This window comes from Salmo salar, chromosome 18, assembly GCF_965601325.2.
Source record: "Salmo salar chromosome 18, fSalSal1, whole genome shotgun sequence".
Taxonomy (NCBI): domain Eukaryota; kingdom Metazoa; phylum Chordata; class Actinopteri; order Salmoniformes; family Salmonidae; genus Salmo; species Salmo salar.
In genome coordinates, this window is record NC_138308.1 from 69,583,642 (window position 1) to 69,602,876 (window position 19,235).

At 45.0% G+C, this 19,235-nt stretch overlaps 1 protein-coding gene across 1 annotated transcript; it reads right to left on the reverse strand.

Moving 5' to 3' along the window:
* Positions 1 to 1,961: 1,961 nt before the first annotated feature.
* Positions 1,962 to 11,024, reverse strand: rab1ba (zRAB1B, member RAS oncogene family a). The gene is made up of 6 exons (XM_014155615.3): positions 10,703 to 11,024; positions 9,305 to 9,377; positions 9,064 to 9,159; positions 8,276 to 8,371; positions 7,292 to 7,423; positions 1,962 to 4,048 (listed from the first exon to the last, which is right to left on the reverse strand). The coding sequence occupies exons 1-6, from the start codon at positions 10,714 to 10,716 to the stop codon at positions 3,854 to 3,856; spliced, it is 606 nt and encodes a 201-aa protein (XP_014011090.1). The 5' UTR covers positions 10,717 to 11,024; the 3' UTR covers positions 1,962 to 3,853.
* Between the last annotated feature and the right edge of the window lie 8,211 nt (positions 11,025 to 19,235).

Here is a 19,235-nt window from a genome sequence, read left to right on the forward strand (position 1 = left end):
GAGCTCACTAACTTATCAGTATTAATTGGACATCACAGTTTGTAGAGGCTGAAATTGCACTTTGCAATTGCATGGGGAATGCATAGCATACCACACTACCTGGAGCGCTGAGCCCGGAGGACAAGGCCGTGCCACCTTAAGCACTAAGGAATTTCAAGTCTCTCTCGAAGACCAACCGGGAACACCAGGAATGCTCCCAAAGTCCAAGCGAGATTCCATTATCAACGATGAGTAGTTGGAACCGGTCACAAAGGACATTGTTGGATTGGTTGAATTTTAATAAAATGGATTGGCTTTACGAGGAGGTTGATGGGAGTTCATACCCGGTCTGCATGGCAAGACCAGTCAGTCCCTCTTAACCCCGAACGCTCAAGCACAGTCGAACACTTCAACCCAATGAACCAGAACCTAGGACCGCGACCATGCTCTACGAACGTAACATGACCACGATGACGTAACATGATCAAATCCAATGAAGCCAAACGGAACATCCTGAACCAGGCTTAATGACCAAATAGCATGACCATAACTTGCTTATATAGTTGTCGTAAAAGTAAGAACCTCTCTGTCTGCACTTTACATAGCTATACAGGTACAAGATTAGAACTGTTACACACACACACACACACACACACACACACACACACACACACACACACACACACACACACACACACACACACACACACACACACACACACACACACACACACACACACACACACACACACACACACTACTGGATGATTTCAGACTGTCAAGACCAAGACAAGGGAAAACCATAAAGACAAAAAGAATATCACTTTCTGCGTATCAATTCCACACACATACAGGCCCACTATAGTGCTGTCACGTCTTTAGGTCTAGTCCTGGCTCTCAGCATGTCACCCTAATTCCCACCAAAGCCAGAGAATAGATCTTCCCGAAGTCCGATTGTAACCATGCCTACTTATACAGTCGTAAACGGTCTTGAAATTTAAAAAAAAAGGGGTTGAAAACTGAGGTTGTAATAATCAACGAAAGCCAATAGTCTTTGTTGTCTAGAACACAAAAGCTTAGAGGCCTTGTTCACTGTACTGCAGCGCATGAAATTAAAAACCACCAGTGTTGGTTAAGGTCAGGGGTTGAAGGGTTTTCTCCACATCCCTGTGAGGCTCCATAGTTCCATAGGAATGCCGCTGACAAATCAGGACAGCCGGAACCATTGACACACATTCCGACTTTCCAAACACTTAATGTCTTCGGCTATATAGAGGCTACAGGAACCAGCAGTTGACAATGATGAACATTGAAGAACACTATTCACGCACTGATCTAAAGAGAGAGCTTCTGAGGTAATGGGTTGACGGGTGGTCATAGTACAGTACGGAGACCTCGGTCCGAGTAGGGACTCTGCTTGAACATAATTAGCTAGGTCAGTCAGGACATCTTGGGCCATTTAAACCGTGATGCACTGGCTACGCTTCTTAACAACCACACTAACTGACATGAAACCGTGACAACCATAAAGGAAATGCACTGTGGGACACGTGACGACAAAGGGGGGGGGGAATGGAAAACACGGTCTGAGAAGTCGGTCATGGCCAAGGCATAAAGAACCTGTGGGGTGAGTGACATGCTACATAAGTTACGCATGCGGTCAGTATCTTTAAGAGACCAGTAAGGCACAGGAGGGAACAGTAGCTTTCATAGACAAACTCCCCCGACCAAACCTAGCAACAACCAAAAAAAAAAACATCCCCCCACCCACCCACCCACCCAATAACGTAAGTTATTAACCCACCCACCCAATAACGTAAGTTATTAACCCACCCACCCACCCACCCACCCAATAACGTAAGTTATTAACCCACCCACCCACCCACCACCCACCACCCAATAACGTAAGTTATTAACCCACCCACCCACCCACCCAATAACGTAAGTTATTAACCCACCCACCCACCCACCCACCCACCCATAACGTAAGTTTGACAGCATTTCAAGCAATTTGATTAGAAAAAAAACAATTCTACAAAAAAAAAAAACAATATCAAATAAAATCATTGTAATAATACCTATGAAACAATATGAATAATAATCTATTAAGATGAACACAGAATGTAGGATATTGCCAATTTGTGGTGTCAGAGCAATGTCCTATTAATTCGTTGTTGAATATCAGTTGCATTGCCCAAGCCGCTATCTACGCCTGCCCCTAACCTAGTGCTACAGTATGTCAAGCCCCGTTATCTGTGTGTGTGTACTGTCTGTGTGTGTGTGTGTTGAAGAACCACCTTGGGTAGATTTAAGGAATAAGGCCCGAGGGGTTGTGGTATATGGCCAATATACCACGGCGAGGGCTGTTCTTAGGCAAGACGCAACACGGAGTCCCTGGACACAACCCTTAGCCGTGGTATATTGGCCATGTCACAAACCCCAGAGGTGCCTCATTGCTATTATAAAACTGGATACCAACGTAATTAGAGCAGTAAAAATAAATGTTTTGTCAAACCTGTGGCAGACGGTCTGATTTTCCACAGCTGTCAGCAAATCAGCATTCAGGGCTGATTTATAAAAGGTAATATTTAGTGTCATGACAACTTAAAGACATTCAAACATGACCTAAGCGTATCTCACATATTTATGTGTTATTTTTTTAATTCTTATTCTTTAATATGTGAAATCCTAACAGGAGGAGTGATGTGGGCTAACTAACACCATATATTACAGAACCAAACAGAAATGTCTTGCTCTCTCCCCTTCTCTCACTACATCCTCCATTCTGCATGTAGAGGGATGGAGGGAGGGGGAATGGAGTGACTCCAAGTTTGACCAAAAGCTCTCATGTTCTGCATGGAGTGTCGAGTCAACCTAAAGCACGCGGTCTACGAGAAGTCCCACCACCCCCAGAATACCCTCTTCACACAGACTGCAGTGTATGAGTCTCTCCTCTCTCTCCCCCCCGTCTGCTGATGCCTTCATTCAGAGGCAGAAAAAGCGAGCGATTGGAGGTGGTTGGGGGAAAGCACAACAAATGGGCATCCCCATCAATTAATAACATCGATGACTCACCACCGCCTCACTAGAATGTTAGTACGCTGGTAGTGGCACACAACTGTCTGCTTTCTGCTCCAATGCCAATTCAGTTTGTATAACGGATGCATAGTCATGAATACATGAGTGTTACTATTGCATTTGAGCCATAAAACGTGGACCAGACGGTGCACGTGACTCACTCTGCTGTAGACAGACTTAAGATGACTACAAGGCACCCCAACATATAAAATACGCCCAATAGACAGATGACTATTGTAGCACACTAAACTTACATTTTGCTATATGACTTTCACTGGGCTGCAATGAAAGACATAGCCTGAAGGAAAGAGAGACCCATACCTGTGACTATCTCGAATGGGAGAATCACTCCGACCCACTTTCAATGTGTGTGTGTGTGTGTGTGAGGGAGGGAGAGAGATAAGCGCTCGCCAGAATCTAAAACCTAATCTTCTATCACCCAGTTCCCCTCTAAATCAATACCAATCTTTTCTCATATCTGTTTACCTTCCTGCCTCATCGCTCAGCAAAAATGAAGAAAAAACCCTCAAAAAGTCCTCAAACCCCCCCTCACCCCTATCTAACTATTTTTCCCCACTCACTTTTTTAGGGGAGATAGTCTTCAAGTCAGTCCCCAGTTCGAGCCCTTCAACTCCTCCTCTCCATCCCTTTCTCTCAACCTCTCCCTGACCACCCATCCCTCACTTAACCCTGTTCCCATAGGGTAAGAGAAAGGGAGATGGAGATGGGAGGGAGGCTGAGGGGTGAAGAGTGGAGGGAGAGGTGGAGGAGGTGAGCATCCAGAACAGGGTCCGGTTTAACAGCATCCCCCGCCAGACTGCCTAACCGGGGTGCTGTCTATCTTCAGGTTGGGCTTGTCCCCGCCGGCCGTGGCCCCGGGTCCCATCCTCTTTTTAATCTCAGCAGCCATGGTCATGAAGGCCTGCTCCACGTTGGTGGCGTTCTTGGCACTGGTCTCCAGGAATGGGATGGCCAGGGAGTCGGCAAACTCCTGCAGACGGCAGACAGGGACAGAATAGATAGGGGTTAAACATAGATATAAAAACATACAAGGTAATGCCCAGCTGTTGTAGTATTGACCATGGGGGAAAAAAAATATTAAAAAAACAGTATTAAATATAAAGCAATATGATGCTGCAAGGAGGGACAGAAAGGATAAAAAAAAGTAGGTATTTTGTGAATTGTATCAATGTGAAAAGTACGGTCTGTAATTTTGTCCGAGTTGAAAATGCATGAATGAAAATTGTAAATAAGTTAAAGCTCCAATATCACGCTATTGATCACCACAGGAGCCAACTCGATTTTGTATTCCCACATTGACGAGGAAATAGCTTCCTAGAGAAATCGACTGCTCAAAACAACAAAATTAGCTACTTAATTGTTTTGTGTTGTGCCTGAAATGTAGTGTGTTTTGTGAAGTGCCCAGAACCTTTTGATGGATGAATAATTTCAAAATTGCAGGCTGTATGTCTGATATGAGTTTCCATAACTTACAAGCTAGGTAGTATGCCATAGGGATATGGTTTCGCTATTACTTTACTGAAAACTGTGTGCGCCCAAACCATTCAAACGATATGATAAATTTGACTGGAAATAATATCTTCTTTGCTTGAGGCGTCACCACAGACCTGGGTTCGACCCCGGCTGTGTCACAACCGGCCTTGACTGGGAGTCCCAGAGGGCGGCGCACAATTGGCCCAGCGTCATCCGGGTTAGGGGAGGGTTTGGCCGGGCTTTACTTAGCTCATCGCGCTCTAACGACTCCTTGTGGCGGGCCGTGCGCCTGCAGGCTGACCTGGGTCGTCAGTTGAACGGTGTTTCCTCCGACACAGTGTGGCTGGCTTCCGGGTTAAGCGGGCGGGTGCTAAGAAGCGCGGTTTGGCGGGTCATGTTTCGGAGGACGCATGACACCACCGAGCCCGTTGGGAAGTTGCAGCGATGAGACAAGATCGTAATTGGATATCACGAAATTGGGGAGAAACATATTATATAATAAAATAGCGGACTGCGAGAAGCCTATTTGTTTGATACACCATATATACACAAAAGTATGTAGACACATTCAAATTAGTGGATTAGGCTATTTCAGCCACATGTACAAAATAGAGTACACAGCCATGCAATCTCCATAGACAAACATTGACAGTAGAATGGCCTTACTGAAGAGCTCAGTGACTTTCACGTGGCACCGTCATAGGATGCCACATTTCCAACAAGTCAGTTTGTCAAATTTCTGCCCTGCTAGAGCTGCTCCAGTCAACTGTAAGTGCTGTTATTGTGAAGTGGAAATGTCTAAGAGCAACAAAGGCTCAGCCGCGAAGTGGTAAGCCACACAAGCTCACAGAACGGGAACGCTGAAGAACGTAGCATGTAAAAATCGTCTGTCCTCGGTTGCAACACTCACTACCAAGTTCCAAACTGCCCCTAGAAGCAACGTTAACACAAGAACTGTTCGTCGGGAGCTTCATGAAATGGGTTTCCATGGCCGAGCAGCCACACACAAGCCTAAGATCACCATGCACAGTGCCAAGTGTCGGCTGGAGTAGTGCAAAGGTCGCCGCTATTGGACTCTGGAGCAGTGTTCTTTGGAGTGACAAATCACGCTTCACCATCTGGCAGTCCGACGGGGAAGTCTGGGTTTGGCGGATGCCAGGCGAACGCTACCTGCCCAAATGCATTGTGCCAAATGTAAAGTTTGGTGGAGGAAGAATAATGGTCTGCGGCTGTTTTTCATGGTTTGGGCTAGGCCCCTTAGTTCCAGTGAAAGGAAATCTTAACGCTACAGCATTCAATTGCATTCTAGACGATTCTGTGCTTCCAACTTAGTGGCAACAGTTTGGGGAAGGCCCTTTCCTGTTTCAGCAGGACAACGCCCCCATGCAGAAAGTGAGGTCCATACAGAAATGAGATCAGTGTGGAATAACTTTACTGGCCTGCACAGAGCCCTGATCTTAACACCATCGAACACCTTTGGGATGAATTGGAAAGCATACTGCGGGCCTAATCGCCCAAGTCCCCACAGCAATGTTCCAACATCTAGTGGAAAACCTTCCCAGAGTGGAGGCTGTTAGAGTGGAGGCTGTTATAGCAGCAAAGGGGGGAATCAAATCCATATTAACGACCCCGATTTTTGAATGAAATGTTCGACAAACAGGTGTCCACATACTTTTGGCCAAGTAGTGTAACAAACAAGCTTGTTCAGTCATGTTACCTTATTAGCTAACAATCTGGTAACTGAACGGGCAAAAATTTGTTTTAAGATGGCACATGGAGAAAGAGATTGTGAACCCAAAAGTATACGTTTTATTCTAATAAAACAAATAAACATCATTTGGGTAGGGTGTAGCCCTGGAAAGATTTAGGCTATGCCATGTTGTCTTCAAGAGATTTTCTGTTGAATTTCTTTCTTTCACATTAGCTGATGTAAGTCAATGGAACATCTATTCCTTATGATGGGATATCATATTATAGGATAATTAGTGCGCTTGTCAGCAAGAACAGTACTGTTATTCCTCATACTTCTTTTAGTATGTCACTTCCTCACAGTTTTGCTGGTGTAACTACTTCTTTGAAATCTATTATGCGCACTTGTGCCTTCGAAAATAAATATGACAAGAAGCGATGCATTTTTTAGCCATTCGTGTAGGTAAGTTATGTCATGGACATGTTGATTGTAAGTCATAACAAGGAGAATAGGAAATACTGAAATGTCTCTTACCTCAATTATTCTGTCATTTTAGCTGTGTGCACAAGCTGCTATGCAGATATGGCAAGGGGAATCTCAAAAGCTCGTAAACGTAAAATATCTTGCCTATATACAGTAAGATGACACATTTTCGCAACATGTCAGCCTCAACCACCTTTAGATTTTTGTTGATGGTGAGGTGACTTGGAGTAATTCATTGTTATAGCGTGAATATTTTCAAATCCCTTCCACTTGGGAGAAACACCTCCCTGCAGGACTTTCTTCAAGCCCTATTTTAAAGGGATTGTTCACCCACATTATTATAAAAAAATGTGTCTTTAAATTATTATTTTTTTTAACACAATTCTGAGTAGATCTAATCTCTTAGTGTTCATCTCAAAGTGCACCTGATGGATGCATTCATGAAGCAGGTGAGATTTAATTTTTCTTCCTGGGGATGCCCCCGGAACCCTCGATTAGGGTTCCCCCTCTGGCTTTGGGGTAAGCCCCCTATATCCTCAAATCATAGAAATGCCCCTGTAGCCATACCTTGGCTGTTGTGTAGTCCACCACTTTCTTGGTGGTGAGGTCACACTTGTTCCCCACCAACAGCTTGTTGACGTTCTCGCTGGCGTAGCGGTCGATCTCCTGCAGCCACTGCTTCACGTTGTTGTATGACTCCTACAGCACACAGGACAGAATGAGATTAGTCACACAGTGCATGGCTGCCTATCCTACAGGCATGTGAGAAACAGTGGACAGTTTTAGGGATTTTTACCCATAAGAGTCTAAGCCCTGTCTAAGCCGGGGGAGGGAGGAGGTTCTACTAAGCTATATGGAATTGTTTTAAGAAGGTCATACCAATGATCATTTTGATATTTGATTTTGAAATGTAAGACCCCTTGAAGTGTCAAAAAAATAAATGCAATAAATTGTATTTGGCCTTACTGCTATTAGCCCATACAAATGCATTGAATAACAGATTCAGTACATGGAACAACAGATAGTCTCCCAAAAAAGGAACTTTGTTCTGAAGTGTCTGTTTTATATCTGAGAGATATAAGAAAGATCAGGAAACATTTTATATACATTTTTTGGACATTTATTTAACCCCTTGTTTTTGGCATTAAACAGTTTCCATATAGACTTCCATTCATTTTTCAGCAGGTACAGGGAGACATTCAAAAGAGTCTTGTAAGGCCTGCGGGCGAAACCGTTCGGACGATACAGTTGACTTTGTGAGAAGACTGATTTTCGGGATCTCTCATGGTCTGACAAACACCGCTCTAACTCTGTGTCACCTTTCACCGCAGATGCGGAAGTGCGACATCGGCGGATGCGGTGGATTGAGAGGCATCCAATGCTAGCTTAAACTGAAAGATTTTTTAATGGGGATTTTTTTTTTTAATTATGCCAATTAGACATTTTTGAAAGTCAAAAGAACTTGGGAAATACAATATTTGACTACAAAAATACACAATAGAGTATTAAGCTTAGGTCTAAGCATAGATCCCCCTTGAACTAATAACCCACCTGATCTGTGACATCGTAGACCACGATGATGCCGTGGGCACCCCTGTAGTAACTGGAGGTGATGGTGCGGAACCTCTCCTGACCAGCAGTGTCCCACTGGAAGAGAGGGAGTGGAGAATTACAAAAGAGAGAGGGAGGGGAGAGATAGTTGTTTAATGCAAACAAACGAAACAGGCTAATTTAAATAACTAAAAACACACACACACACCTGTCATCACCCAAGTTCCATTCATTCCTGTCTTGAAAACATTTGGAATAGCACTAGTTAAGCATCTATGGACATTAGAATACCACACCTAACATCTATAGTTCCTCTCCTTGCATCTAAAGAGCCATGGTGGGAACAGAACTGGATCGCAGGCCTGTTGTTCAGCCTTAGGGCGAGGTGTTAAACTACAGAGCAAGCACAGGACGTAAAACTAAGCAACATAACTAGGTTACTGAACCGTTTATCAAATCTAATCAAGCCTTTATAACATCAGGAGTTGGCGGGGGGAGCCGCTCCTCCTGTTTTACCAGATGTATCCGTTCGTAATGGTACAGCCTTTTCTCCTACCAAAACAGTATCCTATTACATCCTATTAGACTATAATAGATCACACACGCAAGCGAGCGGTGCAAAATAGATCACAGCTATGAGCGGTGCAAAACCCTCAAATGTTCATGATAATAGCAATAGCCGGGGCTAAGCTTTCTAATTAAAATGAAGCGTTCCTAACAGCCACTTCTTAATTGTAGTTGGTGGTGTGGGTAGCGGCATGTTGCAGTGTTCATTGTGTCAGACTCACAATCTGCAGTTTGATGGTCTTGCCGTCCAGCTCGATGGTGCGGATCTTGAAGTCTACGCCGATGGTGCTGATGTAGCTCTCTGTGTAGGTGTCATCCTGAAGAAAAGGAAGGAGTTTACAGAGGGCAGAAGAGAGAGAACAGTCAAGACAGATTCCGGAAGCTGCATTTTGACAAAAAGGCACCTACACGACACTTACTAAATAACTGTGTACAGTCATAGCATACGGTAACTATACTTACAGCAAACCGGAGCAGAAGACAGGACTTTCCCACACCGGAGTCACCAATAAGGAGGAGCTTGAACAGGTAGTCACTGAAATTAAAGCATCCAGCATTAGACCAAAGACTAGACATACTGAACAGTGTTGCTACTTAACTCCAGTCATAAGCCCTACTGATGTTATGTTGCGTCAGTTTCTTCCACTTCGGACAGAGAGCCTAGAATTCTAGGCTAAAGGGCGAATAGAGAGAAAGTGTGGGGAAAGACACTCCCGAGGCAACCAACCGATTGACCAATATCAAGTTGTGTTCAAGCAACTACTTCTAAATAGGTCATTTAGCAGGGCCACAGCCAGTACACGGTGAACTCATTCACCAATATGGAACTCTCCGAAATGTTTGTGAGTAAGTAAATACTATGGTGTAGTACTTTCACATGAACTCTCTCTGCAAAATATGGTCACATGCATGTGACACACTTCCACTGCACAGAAGTGGCGCAATGACAGAGCTATTCTTGTGTCTGCTGAAATTGAGATGTGTCATGTTTTTCTGCCAAAGAACTTCCATGCTATGGAAACTAACACAGGCTGCATGTATGTGGCAATCTCTTCCCCAAACGCAGACTTTGATGTGATGTGGCGATGTCTCCCACATTCACGAAGATAAGTGGCTTTTACAACAAATCACCTATGCTTTCTAAGTCGATGTCCATACGCTTGCTATGTACGGAAACGGCATATGCTGGCTAAATTGCTATCACCCGGCACATAGCCAATCTACTCGTAAAGTTAGCAAGTAGCAACCTATGTTTTGTCCCTAACATAACGTTAGTTAACTAGCTAGCTAACGTTACACACTAACGTTAGAGACAAAGAAGAGAGCACCATCACAGAACGGAGGGTGTGTGTTTGTTAATGACAAAGCGATCTCAAAGCAATTATTGGTGTTTGTTAGCTAGATCTCCATAGGCAGCAAGACAGCTTTGCTACTGTAAGTTAGTGGGCCGGTATGACGTTTCAGCACCACGTCCTATTTCTCCGGTCGCTACCGCACAGAGCAGGGGATCTATGCGCGTGTTCTCTCATTTCAGGGCCACACACAAGTGACAGATGTTTGAGGGACTAACTAGTTATGTTCATTGACAATACTGACAACAATTATATTATAGCTAGCTATTTCTATGTAAAACGTATGCTAGCTAGCCATCTATCGTTAGCTGACAATGTGGCACGAACAAGCGATCAGCTGACGTTGGCTGAATGTTAGTTAAATAACGACCGAGACTCACATTTATGGAATTGCCCGCGCCCCACTACAATAAAACTACAATAACGTGTTCGATCTATGCATGTGACATTACAAAAGGAAAGGGAGTGTAAAATATATCAGTGGTTGTGTTGGTGGTAGTCTACTCACTATTCTGGATTCATGATTTGACTGACGTTCGGGATATGTTTCTATCGGCGATTTCACTGTTCCTTCCTCCTCTCTCACTCACTCCGCTTTCACAGGCAAATGTGGATTGTCGGTCTCAATTTCCTAGGCACTTGGATGTCTTTCACCGTATTTTCTAACTCCCCTTGTCCTTCTTGGCTGTCTAATCGTTATGAGGCTATATAACGTTTACAGACATTCCTATTTTCGTCTGATTTGACAGGTTTATTTTCTTCCTTTTCTTTCTTTCTTTCTGTGTCCGCTCTTCGCTCAAAGTACAAGATGGCTGCGCAGGTGCGGCAGTGACATCAAATGACGTGGCACTACGGACAAATCTAGAATGTCTCTGAATGCTGGGAGTTGTAGTTCAAAGTCTACCTAGATATGAGGGATTTTGTACTTGTTTAACCTTTATTTAACAAGGCAAGTCAGATAAGAACAAATTATTATTTACAATGACTATCTACCAAAAGGCAAAAGGCCTCCTGCGGGGACGGGGGCTGGGTTTAATTTTTTTATTAAATAAAAATATAGGACAAAACACACATCAAGTTAAGTACACACCTTTTGTATATGCATAAGTATATGGATACACTGTATTGTTGCAAAATATCCCTCTTTCTTCATGCAAATTTGAATTCAATGGAAAAAGGAAAAGGTAATAATTTTATGTAATTATGGGTTTCAAAGAAATCACCAAAACAATGTTCATTAGAAAAAAGTATCAAACTTTATTCAAGTTCACATATTATGAACAATTAAACATTCAAGTTGGAGAAACATTGTGGCACAACAGTAATGCCCTTGCCTGGCTACCCAGACTCCTTGCTCAGGCCAAACGCTACTCCGTGACCACGTTAGTTTCTTCTCCTTCTCCGCAATAAGTCTACATCTCAAAATCAAATCAAATGTTATTTGTCACGTGCCGAAAACAACAGGTAACCAGTGTTAAGAAACTATTTACTAAATAAACTGACGTAAACAATAAGATAAAAAGAAGAAAATAGAAACCTTTAAAATGATTTAAGAGCAACAATAAAATAACAGTAACGAGGCTATATACAGGGGGTACCGGTACAGAGTCAAAGTGCGGGGGCACAGGTTAGAGCATCGAGCCAGCGGGGTGGTGGCACTGGAATCCTCATCTCTCCCAAGTGGACATTCTCTCTTTCTCCCCTGACCCATCTGTCTATCTCCTCATTTGAATTCCATGCTGTCACAGTTACCAGCCCTTTCAAGCTTAACATCCTTATCATTTATCGCCCTCCAGGTTCCCTTGGAGAGTTCATCAATGAGCTTGACGCCTTGATAAGTTCCTTTCCTGAGGATGGCTCACCTCTCACAGTTCTGGGTGACTTTAACCTCCCCACGTCTACCTTTGACTCATTCCTCTCTGCCTCCTTCTTTCCACTCCTCTCCTCTTTCGACCTCACCCTCTCACCTTCCCCCCCTACTCACAAGGCAGGCAATACGCTTGACCTCATCTTTACTAGATGCTGTTCTTCCACTAATCTCATTGCAACTCCCCTCCAAGTCTCCGACCACTACCTTCTATCCTTTTCCCTCTCGCTCTCATCCAACACTTCTCACTCTCCCCCTACTCGGATGGTATTGCGCCGTCCCAACCTTCGCTCTCTCTCTCCCGCTACTCTCTCCTCTTCCATCCTATCATCTCTTCCCTCTGCTCAAACCTTCTCCAACCTATCTCCTGATTCTGCCTCCTCAACCCTCCTCTCCTCCCTCTCTGCATCCTTTGATTTCCTCTGTCCCCTATCCTCCAGGCCGGCTCGGTCCTCCCCTCCTGCTCCGTGGCTCGACGACTCACTGCGAGTTCACAGAACAGGGCTCCGGGCAGCCGAGCGGAAATGGAGGAAAACTCGCCTCCCTGCGGACCTGGCATCCTTTCACTCCCTCCTCTCTACATTTTCCTCTTCTGTCTCTGCTGCTAAAGCCACTTTCTACCACTCTAAACTCCAAGCATCTGCCTCTAACCCTAGGAAGCTCTTTGCTACCTTCTCCTCCCTCCTTAATCCTCCTCCCCCTCCCCCCCCTCCTCCCTCTCTGCGGATGACTTCGTCAACCATTTTGAAAAGAAGGTTGACGACATCCGATCCTCGTTTGCTAAGTCAAACGACACTGCTGGTCCTGCTCACACTGCCCTACCCTGTGCTTTGACCTCTTTCTCCCCTCTCTCTCCAGATGAACTCTCGCGTCTTGTGACGGCCGGCCGCCCAACAACCTGCCCACTTGACCCTATCCCCTCCTCTCTTCTCCAGACCATTTCCGGAGACCTTCTCCCCTACCTCACCTCGCTCATCAACGCATCCTTGACCGCTGGCTACGTCCCTTCCGTCTTCAAGAGAGCGAGAGTTGCACCCCTTCTGAAAAAACCTACACTCGATCCCTCCGATGTCAACAACTACAGGCCAGTATCCCTTCTTTCCTTTCTCTCCAAAACTCTTGAACGCGCCGTCCTTGGCCAGCTCTCTTGCTATCTCTGCAATAGAGATTGTGTCACCTGTGGATCTGTTGGGACCGTATGCAAATTGGGCTGGGTTTAGGGTTTCTGGAATAATGGTGTTGTGAGCCATGACCAACCCTATCAAAGCACTTCATGACTACAGATGTGAGTGCTACGGGCCGGGAGTCATTGAGGCAGGTTACCTTGGTGTTCTTGGGCAAAGGGACCGTGGTGGTCTGCTTGAAACATGTTGGTATTACAGACTCGGTCAGGGACAAGTTGAAAATGTCAGTGAAGACACTTGACAGTTGGTCAGCGCATGCTTGGAGTACACGTCCTGGTAGTCCGTCTGGCCCTGCGGCCTTGTGAATGTTGACCTGTTTAAAAGGTCTTACTCACATCGGCTACGGAAAGCTTGATCACACAGTCGTCCGGAACAGCTGGTGCTCACGTGCATGCTTCAGTGTTGCTTGCCTCGAAGCGTGCGTAGAAGTAATTTAGCTCGTCTGGTAGGCTCGTGTCACTGGGTAGCTCACGGCTGTGCTTCCCTTTGTAGTCTATAATAGTTTGCAAGCCCTGCCACATCCGACAAGCGTCGGAGCCGGTGTAGTACGATTCAATCTTAGTCCTGTATTGGCGCTTTGCCTTTTTGATGGTTCGTCTGAGTGCATAGCATGATTTCTTATAAGCGTACGGGTCAGTGTCCCGCTCCTTGAAAGCGGCAGCTCTACCCTTTAGCTCAGTGTGGATGTTGCCTGTAATCCATGGCTTCTGGTTGGGGTATGTACATACAGTCACTGTGGGGACGACGTCATTGATGCACTTATTGATGAAGCCAGTGACTGATGTGGTGTACTCTTCAATGCCATCGGAAGAATCCCAGAACATATTCCAGTCTGTGCTAGCAAACCAGTCCTGTAGCTTAACATTTGCGTCATCTGACCACTTCTGTATTGAGCGAGTCACTGGTACTTCCTGCTTTAGTTTTTGCTTGTAAGCAGGAATCAGGAGGATAGAGTTATGGTCAGATTTTCCAAATGGAGGGCGAGGGAGAGCTTTGTACTCATCTCTGTGTGTGGAGTAAAGGTGGTCCAGAGTTCTTTTTCCTCTGGTTCTACCCGCTGGTAGAAATGAGGTAAAACAGATTTAAGTTTCCCTGCATTAAAGTCCCCAGCCACTAGGAGCGCCGCCTCTGGATGAGCATTTTCTTGTTTGCTTATGGCCTTATACAGCTCATTGAGTGCAGTCTTTGTGCCGGCATCGGTCTGTGGTGGTAAATAGACAGCTACGAAAAATATAGATGAAAACTCTCTTGGTAAAAGTGTGGTCTATAGGTTATCATGAGATACTCTACCTCTGGCAAGCAAAACCTTGAGACCTCATTAATGTCAGATTTCGTGCACCAGCTGTTATTGACAAATAGACACAGACCACCACCCCTTGTTTTACCGGAGGCAGTTGTTCTATCTTGCCGATGCACGGAAAACCCAGTATGTTATCCATGTCATCGTTCAGCCACGACTCGGTGAAACACAAGATATTACAGTATTTAATGTCCTGTTGGTAGGATAGTCTTGATCGGAGCTCATCCAGTTTATTATCCAGTGATTGCACGTTGGCTAATAGGACTGATGGTAGAGGCGGGTTACCCAATCGCCGTCGGATTCTTACAAGGCACCACAACTACGACCCGACCGTCTCTTCTTCATGCGAATTATGTGGATTTGGGCTTTGTCCGGTGTCTAAAGTAAATCCTTCTCGTCCAAAAATCTTTGTTCAGTATGAGGTGAGTAATCACTGTTCTGATATCCAGAAGCTCTTTTCGGTCATACAACATTGAGAAACATTATGTACAAAACAAGTTACAAATAATGCGAAAAAAACACACACGATAGCACAATTGGTTCAGAGCCCGTAAAACGGGAACCATCTCCACCGGCGCCATTATATCAGTGAGGGGATTCGATTAATCCCGGGCACCCAGGAAGGTGTGTTTTACACCTGGTGAAAGTTGGTTACATTCGTTTTGGACACGGGCTGACTCCCAGGCGTGAGCCAGGTGCCCCATTCAAGGCCTGTGACAAAAGTGGCATAATTAAGCACGTGGAGTAATGAGTAGAATTATGTGCTTTCACATGCCAAAGTGATTGCTTTTGATAAAAACGCTTCATCTGCCTTCCTAATGAAAACTAGTTTGAAAATTCAAACATATATTTTATGTAAAAGATGTTCATAACATGACCTAGAGGCGCAGATTACTGTTCGAATTGAGAAGGGTGCTCCTCCCTCACTGCTTTTGCCTGTTGTCAAACGGTGGGTGAAGCTGGTGCATGGAAGTCAGGCGCAGGAGAGCAGAGATGAGTGGACAAAGCACTTTACTGAGGCAATTATTTGAACAGAACGCAACCGCGTCACAAAAACAAATGCCCAAAGAACAAGTGAGGCAGCACAAAGTACAATAACCCAGTACAAAGTACCGGCTGCCACAAAGCACGGGTGTAAAACAAAATCCGGCACAAACCAGCCGGAAGCGTGCCAACCTGACAATAAACAATATCCCACACAGACATGGAGGGAACAGAGGGCTAAATACACATAGAAATTATGAGATGTAAACCAGGTGTGCAGGAAAACAAGACAAAACAAATGGAAAATGAAAGGTGGAGCGGTGATGGCTAGAATACCCGTGACGTTGACCGCCGAACGCCACCCGAACAAGGAGAGGGACCGACTTCGGCGGAAGTCGTGACACCTGTTCACGTCAAGTGCCATAGACAGGTGCCTCGCGGCATAATCGAATCCGCCCAGTACCTCCCCGACCCTTCACCGAATTCAGGGCCGTCTGATTGGTCCAGAAAGCGATGGATTGGGCCAGAGCCAGAACACACGTGGGTAAAGCGTTGGTTTGAAATTTCGTCATTGGCTTTGATACTCTGATTGGTTAGAGAAAATCCAATCGCTGATGACTTTGTTTTGTACAACGCTCCTCGTGCCCCTCGTCACCACAAACGACTTCAATGATGGCAGTCTCAGACTAAAGTATGTAGCGAACGACAGAGCAGCGGAATAATTTAGTGTGAGTCGTTAGGCTAGTAATGCCCAGCTGTTGTAATCTGCCTGCAACACACACACGCACAGATACACTGTACATATTTTATTAGGGTCCCCATTAGGTGCTGCAAAAGCAAAAAACAAAAACATGAAACATAATACAGAATGACATAATACAGAACATCAATAGACAAGAACAGCTCAAGGACAGTACTACATACATTTAAAAAAAGGGCACACTACATATCAATGCATACACACAAACTATCTAGGTCAAACAGGGGAGAGGCGTTGTGCCGTGAGGTGTTGCTTTATCTGTTTTTTTTAACCAGGTTTGCTGTTTATTTGAGCAATATGAGATGGAAGGACGTTCCATGCAAAAAGGGCTCTATATAATACTGTATGCTTTCTTGAATTTGTTCTGGATTTGGGGACTATAAAAAGACCCCTGGTGGCATGTCTGGTGGGATAAGTGGGTGTGTCAGAGCTGTGTGTAAGTTGACTATGCAAACAACTTGGGATTTTACACATTTATAAAAAGAAGAAGTAATGCAGTCAGTCTCTCCTCAACTCTTAGCCAAGAGAGACTGGCATGCATAGTATTTATATCAGCCCTCTGATTACAATGAAGAGCAAAATGTGCCGCTCTGTTCTGGGCCAGCTGCAGCTTAACTAGGTCTTTCCTTGCAGCAATGGACCGCACGACTGGACAATAATCAAGATTAGACAAAACCAGAGCCTGCAGAACTTGCTTTTTGAAATGTGGTGTCAAAAAAATATAAAAGTGTTAAGGTGATTTGAAATTATTGATGTTTGCTATGTTGATTTGTGCACTGATATCTAACCACAGAGCTAACACATTGAATAAATACATTCAAACACGCTTGGATTACTGTAGTTGACAGAACATAAAACACCAAACTGACTGAAACACAAAAACACCAGAGCACGATTTAAAGAGTAGATTCTCTGTCACGAAAAGGATGTATAAAAACACCCACAGCTCTTTCATTATCCACTGTCTTAACAGCAGATCCACTTTTAATACCCAACAGATATCCTTCCTCCTCCTCCTCTTCCTTGGGTGAGTCCTCCTCCTCTTTCTTGGGTGGAGGTTTAGCATTAGCCACAAACCCACAGGGGTGGGCAGGTACACGTTCCCTACCGCGCCCTCGTCGAAAATCGAGGCCGCTGTGTCCTCCGTGCTCGTTGGCACCCCATTGGCAGCCTACAGGCCCTGGTTTATGTATTGGGCCTCCTGGCTAGCCTCCAGCGGTGGCAGCTCACACAGAAGGGCTTTCAACCTCTCCCCAAGCTCCCTGAAACCAGGCCTCTGTCCCAGTTCCATGTACCAAAAACTCAGCATCACCTCATACCTGGGGGGAGAGAGATAACTAGATATATAGTGCAGAAAGAAGAAGAGAAATGGAGAGAGACAGAACAAAGGAAAAGTGAGACAGTACAGTACCAGAAAGAGGGAAAGGAAGATGGATTGAGATCGAGAAGGGGAGAGAGAGAGGCAGGGGGGACATCTGATTAATTACACAGACAATGTCACCTATGTGTACATGTTCAACACTCAGTTACAGCCTATTGTGCTTAAGGCTCACGTTTATTTAATTAGTAAGGGCTGCAGAATTACAGGGGCGGTCCAGAAGCTAGCCAATAAATATTAAGGGGAGAAACCAGCAGCACGTTACTTTGGGGCTCCCAAGTGACACAGTGGTCTAAGGCACTGCATCTCAGTGCATGAGGCGTCACTACAGTCCCTGATACGATTCCAGGCTGTATCACATCCGGCTGTGACTGGGAGTCCCATAGGGCGGCGCACAATTGGCCCAGCGTCGTCCGGGGTAAGCCGCCATTGTAAATAAGAATTTGTTCTTAACTTACTTGCCTAGTTAAATAAAGGTTACATAGTTACATAAAAACATATTATTATTTTTTTTTTACAAACGGGGCCCAAGTTGTCAACAACTCTTTGTGAATCTGAAAACTGGGTGAATCACTAAATACAGCAAATTATGGGTGAACGTTGGTGCAAAAATATGTTAACGTATGTTCATATTTCTTGAAATATAAATCATAGTTCTCAATGAATTATTGCACTCACACATTCAATTGCAAACAGTGGCTAATGGCTACAGTATCTATGGTCACAAAACTAGCATCAGCTGTTGTGAACATGCACTGAGCTACACAACATAACATGTGATTCCATAACATGTGATGTCACACTACTAGACTAGAATAAAGTGAGGACTCACAGTTTCTTATCAGACTCAGGTGGTTTGAGTCTGTGTCCAGTGTTCAGCATCTCCAGGAGCTCATAGCTTTGTATCATGACAAGGTGTAGTACTGAAACTACCGAGGTTACCTAGCCAGCTACACGTTCAAAGTCAACAACGCAGCCACTGCTAGCTAGCCTACTCCACCAGCCAGCAGTACTGTATCATTTTAGTCAATAACATTTTTGCAACGTAAGCTTAACTTCCTGAACATTCGAGACGTGTAGTCCACTTGTCATTCCAATCTCATTTGCATTAGCGTAGCCTCTTCTGTAGCTTGTCTACTATGTGTCTGTCTATCCCTGTTCTCTCTCCTCTGCACAGGCCATACAAACGCTCCACACCGCGTGGCCGCTGCCACTCTAACCTGGTGGTCCCAGCGCGCACGACCCACGTGGAGTTCCAGGTCTCCGGCAGCCTCTGGAAATGCCAGTCTGCGGCCAACAAGGCTGAGTTCATCTCAGCCTATGCTACCCTCCAGTCCCTAGACTTCCTGGCGCTGACGGAAACATGGATTACCACAGATAACACTGCTACTCCTACTGCTCTCTCCTCGTCTGACTACGTGTTCTCGCATACCCCTAGAGCATCGAGCCAGCGGGGTGGTGGCACTGGAATCCTCATCTCTCCCAAGTGGACATTCTCTCTTTCTCCCCTGACCCATCTGTCTATCTCCTCATTTGAATTCCATGCTGTCACAGTTACCAGCCCTTTC